We start from the raw sequence: 7,553 nt of genomic DNA, 5'->3' as shown, positions 1-7,553 counted from the left end.
CCCCCTGTGGAGAGGTTATGCCCCCTGTGGAGAAGTTCATCCCCCCTGAAGCTGAAAACTGGCCGTTTTAGTTTCTTTGTTCTGCTGCTGTGTTTGAGTTTAAGGCAACAAACTGATAACTGGATGTTCTGCTTCAGGATTTTCTGCAAGGGAGCACAATTCATGGCTCCAGCAATAACAGCAAGTTGTTCAGATATAAAAGCAGTCCCAGACCATGACACTGCCACTGCCATGTTTGGCTGTAGCTGTGATGTTCTGTTTCTGGGAAGCGGTGCCAGTTTCACACCAGATGAAACGGACCAAACACCTTCCAGAAATATGGAGGCCATGATTGCCATCATGACCTCTGACCTCAGCTTCGTGTAGCTTCCCTGTGTGAGGATAATGGTTCTGACTGAGGTTCTCTGGACCTCAGAACCGTTTCCAGACTGATAGATGTCAGTAGTCACATTTCCATCAATATTTTTTGATGCACATTTTGAAATGTGGCGTTGAAAAGGTTGGTGAAAACTACAAACTTTATTTTATTTTCCAGAGCTGAAGCTACCACTTGAGGAATTCTGGGTAGAAAATATTTATGACTATATTTATGAAAATTACTACATCAGTTAACAATTATTTCAATAATCGATTCATCATAACTTTAAAAAAAGGGTAAAACTGCTTGACAAAACATACAAAAAGTCATAAAGTGCTAGTTTTTTTTTCTCCAAATGCTCCAGATTTCAACTGGAAAAGACTCAGACCTGAAATGGAGACGACTGAATGATTCCATTTTGATTCAGTCTCCTGCTGAACTGCTGTGTTTAATCAACAACTACTAATAAAATCAGTCACAGGCAGTAAATCCAGGCCAAAGGCAGGTAACCGGATCCTTCTGGTATCGGTTCCTACCTGATGCCGAAGGTGACCTGCAGCAAGGTGCAGAGTCCAGACACGAAGAAGATGGTGCTGATGAGGTAGCTCTGAGTGAGGCCGTCATGCTGCAGACACAGGCCCTGCGACAGGATGAGGGGGATGGCGATGATGCCGCCAAAGGCAGTCAAACAGTGCTACAGGAACACAGGAGGGACATTTCAAAGTAAGCACGGAGGATAAAACAGTTTGGCTTTTAATGCATGAATTCATTTAGCACTGAAATGATTAATAACGATGAATCAATTAGTGAAATGTAACTAATTTAGTATCGATTAATTGCTAACTGGAGTACAGACTATAAAAATGATAATTTGCTGAAAGAACAACACAAGTCAAGCAGTAATTAACCCAAAACTGCAAAAAAAAGAAAAAAATAGATACATTTTGTTTTTAAGATAGTAAAACAAATTCTACCGTATTTTCCGCACTATAAGGCGCACCGGATTATAAGGCGCATAGAATAGACGCTTCAGTTTGGGTTACCAATTTGTTCCGTACTCTATTATTACACATCTATATTTTTAAAGAAGTGGTCCCCGCTGCCCCAGTCGTTGTTTCACTCACGGTGGTGGTGTGGTGATATTGTGCCCAACTGCTTTCTGGGTAACACAGACCAACCGACACGCTGCCGCCRCAGTCTCTGTCTCTCTTCMCCCGCCCCTYYGCCMCCCTGGCTTTAAATGTATTATCAAACTTTATTAACAAACCAGCGTTCTGACAACTATCCCAGCATGCACCGCGCGCTTCTTCTTCTATAAGGGAAAATTAAGTCGGCGGCTGCTTACCGTAGTTGACCTGTTGTGTCTCCATATTGGTCCATATATAAGGCGCACTGTCGGCTTTTGAGGAAATTGAAGGTTTTTAGGTGCGCCTTATAGTGCGGAAAATACGGTACTCATAACTTCTCTAGAGGCAGTTTTAGCTTCGACTGGTTCAAATTCTGTAGAACAAAATCCTATTCAGTAACTTTTGATCAGTTGATTCATAAAATAATCACCAGATGATGCTACACTGTACTGATGTCCAGCAGAATAAAATTAGCTTTTCATCTTTTAGCTGCAGATGAAGGAATGTTACTGTTGAGTTTTATGAAACAAAATGTTTATTTTCTTATTTTAAAAATTATTTGCATCTTTCAATGCATCTATAAAAAAATCTTAAGTGGTTAAATGAAAAATCTGCAGGATGTGGTAAATGTTTTATCTGATTAATCATCATAATATTCTAAAATAATGGTTAGTTGCAGCCCTGAACTTATTGAAACATAAACTAGGAACCTGAATCAAATCCTGCCTCTCTTGTTTACGTTGTTTTGTAACTCTGGACTCCATGTTGCATGAAAACTGACGGCTTTCAAAGCTTTTCCTGACAAACCTGAGTGCCTAAGAGGATGGAGAGGTACCAGGGCGGGACGTCTGTCACGCAGTAAGCCAGTTTGTTCGTGTCTTCGTCGATAGACGAGTCCAGATCTTCTCCTTTTTCACAGAAACGTCCTTCCAGCTTCAGTTCCACAGACAGACACAGGAAGACGTCAGAAAGAGGCAGAAGTTTGGACACAAAACGCCCCCAAACGTTCCCATCTTCATAAATTATTACAGAAAATTCAAATCAAATGTTTCTTCTTTATGACAGAAAGGCATTTTTTCATTTGTTTAGACCTGAGGCAGTGAACTAAACCTGTAGAACTTGGGTTCTGCAAATTCAATGAGGGGAAAAAACTACTTTGGCTTTTACTTCCAGCTTTAAGGCAGAAAAATGCTCATTTATAAATAGATTTTTGTATTTTCTGGTTAAAAACCAACACGTTTAACCAGATCAAATGGAGAGAAGTTCATCCCCAGATTTCCAGATGTCATTTTTAGTAAAACTTGTTCTTATAAAACAAAAGAAAAGCATTAAACTCACCGCAAACGCATAGTTGTCGAGTCCATTGCTGTCCTTCTCTGAGGTCATGTTAGCTTCAACCTGCTGGCTCAGGTTTAGTTTCCTGAAGTTTGAGAAGAAACAGGAAAGAAAGAAGAGAAAGCCAGACAAAAGGAGGCGTCTGGGAGCTGCAGCGCGGGCGGGCGGGGTGGACAGCCTGCTGAGAAAAAGCAAATTTCAGACATGGGACTGCAGCTCGTGCTGACTGAAATAGGTCCAGCCGGGCGCTCATGTGAACCGAATTACAACAGTAGCAGCAGCTGACCTACCAGCTTCTGGCAGGCTGGAGGTCTTCTGTCCTTTTCACTGTAAAACAAACTAATCTCATAAGGAGACGCCTTTGAGGCCAGAGCCTCTGCAGCCTGGCTCCTGTTCTCACCTCCTTTTGGGATTGTTGCTGCTTTTTCGCTGCGTTTGGGGTAAATTTGTTCCACTTTAAGTAAATCTTGTTTTTAGCATTTTGTATCGGTTGGTTGTGAGTTTTCCTCAAACTGCTCCAGTTTCCTTCTGATTTTAACAACACATATTTGTGTCTGTGTCTATCACGTGCTGGCAAAGTATCACACAACACGAGGCTTGTTCATGAGCCGCTGTAAGTCATAACTTCATTTCCCAATTTACCCTACCTCTCCATTTCCCTCCAAATGCCATTAGCTTCAATTACATTATTAGTGTAAATTGAGAGTTTGATAGCAGCCCACATCTACCTAGTTAAAGTCCAGAAGGAAGAAAGTTACTGTCACACTTCTGGCATGAACATCTCTGCAGTTTTCAACACTGAACATGCTTATCTCACCTCATAAGACTGACTGCTTGAAAACACGTATGTGCACAAAACAGGAATAAACTGTGTGTATGCAGCAAATAGCATTTCACTGCAAACTTGAAGTTTATAATAACAGGCGCAAATGATTCAACAATTCAGCTTTAAGGAGCAGAGATGTGAAAAAACAACAGATTGTCTTCTTCAGCTTCTCTAAAGTAGTAAAAAGTAGCAGATAAAGCTGCCAAAACGCAGCTTTTTCTGCATGTTTTTACTCTGGACATGACTGTCGGCACCAATGGCTCTCCTGAACGAAGACGACATGAACAGAATAGTTTTTAGATGCAGTTCATAACCTGCAGCAGCAATGCAACTTATTTTAAACAAAGAGAAAAGAGGATAAATCCTTCAGCCTGTGGAAATCCCTTTCTGCTTGACTGGACATCAGCAGGACGGATCTGGAGAATATTTTCTGGATTAACTGATTATTTGGATAGCAAAAGGTGCTTAATAGGAGATTATTTTACAGGATTTAAAGGTGAAGCTAAAACTGCAACTTGAGTTTTGGGTAGAACTGATTTACAGAAAAATATATTTTTATTATACTTAAATGCAAAGCATTTTTTTTCTTTTTTGGCTTTATTATTGTTTTTAGTTTGTTGTTTATTACAGCAAATTACATTTCTTTCAATCATGTAATATTGTATTATTATTTCAATAATCGACTTATAACAATTAATGTGATTAATCATTTCAGTCCTAAACTATGTAGGACAAAGGAAACATATTAATTGTGGATCTGACACGTTTCCATAACGCAGCTGAATGAATCATTGTGTTTATTTTACTAGCAGAGTGAGAAATAAATTTATAAAATCATACATGAAGAAAAGTTGGAACATTCAAGTGTGAAAAATAAAACGTTTTCTGAACTAAAAGTTAAAATTAAATGGAAAATATCATATTTTTTTAGCTTGTGGTTGCAGCGCCTGGTCTCATGTCATCATTTCTCCTTTATTTCCGCCGTTTCTCGTTGGGAAATGTCCCTCGTTGCATCCCGTCCTGCCGGTCTGCAGCTATTGTTTTGGGATCTTGTGACGATCGACCTCTGAAAAGAATCCATCCGGTTCATGAATCCGCCTCAGAGTCGCTTCCAGTTTGTCTCAGTGAGGGAATCTCCTGCTTCTAGGCTCTTTTAAGGATTTAACGCTGAAGCAGGAAGTTGAATCAGCTGAACTCAGAAACTGTGCAGGAAATGTTCAAACTCAAACGTTTTCAACCAGGATCATTTCATTTTACAGAAATAAATATCCGTATCATAAACTGATTAATATAATTTCTCGACCAATTTGTTGCTTTAGCTCGTTAGTTAAATTTAAACTCGCTGTTATTTGTGTAGATTATATTGTTTTCTGTTGTTTCTCTTGGCTGCAGCCTTCCTGTTGAGAGTAAAATCCGTTTAGCTGTTTAATTAATAATTATTTAGATTCCTAAATAAATGTTTTAGGTTCAATATTCTGAGGGAAATTTTGTTGAGCAGATTATCAAAATACTTTGATTAAACTTTGACCCTGAAGACTGGAAACGTTTATTTCTAACGATGTTTTTCCAGATGTGGCATAAACTAATATTTAATATCGTTCATGCATTTTTACCTCAGGTTCTCAAATTATGGTACAAGTAGTTGATGACCTGCCTTTTTGCGGCCATCAACTATTCACAAGATATTTATGAAGCAATATAGAGCTAACACCAGAAAACCAGGTTTATTTGTTTGATTCTTTTAAGCAACAGGAAAATTCAACGTGTTTTAAATGATGAAACACAAAACAAACAAAAACAGGAGGCAGAATAAAGGAAAGGGATGAAAAGTTGTAATATTAAACCGATACGCTCCAGTGATTATTAATCAAAGGCAGCTAAGCAGCCTTTAGTTTAGAGGAGCTCAGCGTTTCAGCAGATTTGCTGTTTTCTGGAAGTTTATTCCAGATTAGAGGAGCATGAAATATTTCTCCATGTTTGGTTCTGATTCTGGGAATCAGACCAGAAGCAGAAATCTGACAGGTCTGGAAGGTTGATTCAACTTTTGATTTATTTTTTATTTTTTCAGTCAGACCTGTGAAAACTCTGTTGCAGTAATCAATGTGTTACCTGGTGATGTTATGTGTATTATCTGTGTAATTATGGTCACTGATCTGAAGTAAAACACTCATCTAGAGGCTTTGGAACAGAAAATCCGTTTTGGAAAAGTCTCGCTGGTTCTTGGATAGACTGACTGTGTGGAAAGGTTGAGAGGAGCTGCCGGCGCTGGCCACTAGAGGGAGACAAATTCCTCAATCAGTGGTCTTTTTTGAACGTAATGAGATTTTCCTGAGTTTCTGAATGGAAGAAGAGAACAGAAGGTGCATCAAGGCCGAAGTGATAAACATTACCTGTGCAGTAAACCAGGTGATAAGAAAGAGAACCAAACGTGTTTAATAGTTGAATATTATCCAGGTTTCAGACCAGATGCATAGCTTGCACCTGATTTTTCTGCAGTTTGTTCTGCAGAGTAAGAAGTTCTGATTCCTCTGATTTGACATCAAATCTATACGAGTTCTGTCACCAATTGGTACATGCTGATTTTCAAGGGTTTCCTGGAAATATTCTGTAGTGCCCTGATGCTCCACCTCCATGCTGACCATGTGATGCAGGTCAAACATAGACTGCCAGTGGAGGGAGGAAACCACATTGTCTTCCTCTGACTGAGCGAACGCTGCAGAATCTGTTTACCTTCACAGATCCTGATACTGGAGACACACCGAAGGGATTTCTGATCAGTTTTTACCTACAATGACAAGCCTGCTGCTGGTGGGAGATAAACTGTTGGATATGTGGACAAAAGGAGAGAGAGAAAAACAATCCTGTGCGGATGAAGAGAGGGAATCACGGCAGCACAAACACATTTCCCATTCAATCGAAGAAATACTAAGAAGACCGATCAGAAAAGAGGAAAGAGTTTATCGAAACTGGTCTGTTATTAGAGATAACACTGAGGTACATAACCAGCTCTCTTACACAGGTAAGGTTTTAAATATCCCATTAATTAACAGTTTGATTTAAAATGTAGCCAGAAAATTAGTTTTCCCGTTAAAGCTTGTCACTGTTCATAGATTCCTCACAGAAAAATCATGAAGAATCTCCAAAATCTGCCACAGAAACCAAAAGTGAGTATTTATTAACTTAACGCAGACACCTCAGTAAATGTAGCATTTATTTAACAAGCAAAGAGATATTAAGACATTGTTCACCTGCAGGTCAGAAGAGGAAAAGACAAACCAGGGTGACGTTCACGTCGCTCCAGGTTCAGGAGCTGGAGGCGGTTTTCCAGCAGACTCACTATCCAGACGTCAACGCCAGAGACGAGCTGGCCGGCCGCCTGCAGCTGACGGAGGGACGGATACAGGTACAACACCTGCTTCTGTGGGTTCATGACCAGGGGGACGCAAACAATTACAAATAATGATATCTATATGTAAACAGTCATATTTAATAAATTATATTGTCCTTTCCAATGAGGCTCATTCATCAGATTAACCTGTAGGAAATAACAAACTTTTAATTAATCTCATATTTCTCAATAAAAGAATATATTTATATTGGTCTGATTTAATAATAATAAACTTTTATTTCCTAATAAAATGTAGCCAATATCATTTAGAAATAAGAAATAAATAAAATAATCAAGTTAAGAGTAATATTCTAATCTTAAATGTTTGCATTGGATGTAAGCAAAAATAATTAACAGAAATAAAAACGCATAAATGTAATTTTAAATAGTAATTTATTCAGAAAAGTATGTTAGGAAAACTAATCAGCAGAGGTGGGCACCGCTAACTGAAAGGTTAGCTGCGCTAAACATAAACATTTCTGCTAATGCTAAAGCGCTACATAAACCTGATATCTGACA

The 7,553-nt window shown here is 38.9% G+C and overlaps 2 protein-coding genes across 2 annotated transcripts in view; one reads left to right on the top strand and one right to left on the bottom strand.

Moving 5' to 3' along the window:
- The window catches only part of slc23a4 (solute carrier family 23 member 4), a 12,897-nt gene extending 9,868 nt beyond the window's left edge, over positions 1 to 3,029 (bottom strand). Inside the window, exons 1-3 of the mRNA XM_008436516.2 lie at positions 2,824 to 3,029; positions 2,293 to 2,418; positions 895 to 1,052 (exon numbers count right to left, since the gene is read on the bottom strand). Of these exons, the coding sequence (XP_008434738.1) occupies positions 895 to 1,052; positions 2,293 to 2,418; positions 2,824 to 2,871 (332 nt within the window). The 5' untranslated portion in view covers positions 2,872 to 3,029. The remainder of the gene's footprint in view (positions 1 to 894; positions 1,053 to 2,292; positions 2,419 to 2,823) is intronic.
- Positions 3,030 to 5,743: 2,714 nt separating this feature from the next.
- The window catches only part of LOC103481191 (aristaless-related homeobox protein), a 3,762-nt gene continuing 1,952 nt past the window's right edge, over positions 5,744 to 7,553 (top strand). Inside the window, exons 1-3 of the mRNA XM_008436514.1 lie at positions 5,744 to 6,665; positions 6,757 to 6,810; positions 6,901 to 7,049. Of these exons, the coding sequence (XP_008434736.1) occupies positions 6,437 to 6,665; positions 6,757 to 6,810; positions 6,901 to 7,049 (432 nt within the window). The 5' untranslated portion in view covers positions 5,744 to 6,436. The remainder of the gene's footprint in view (positions 6,666 to 6,756; positions 6,811 to 6,900; positions 7,050 to 7,553) is intronic.

Source organism: Poecilia reticulata, linkage group LG19, assembly GCF_000633615.1.
Source record: "Poecilia reticulata strain Guanapo linkage group LG19, Guppy_female_1.0+MT, whole genome shotgun sequence".
NCBI classification, from domain to species: domain Eukaryota; kingdom Metazoa; phylum Chordata; class Actinopteri; order Cyprinodontiformes; family Poeciliidae; genus Poecilia; species Poecilia reticulata.
The sequence above is the reverse complement of the archived record's forward strand: the minus strand, read 5'-3'. Positions and strand labels throughout refer to the sequence as shown.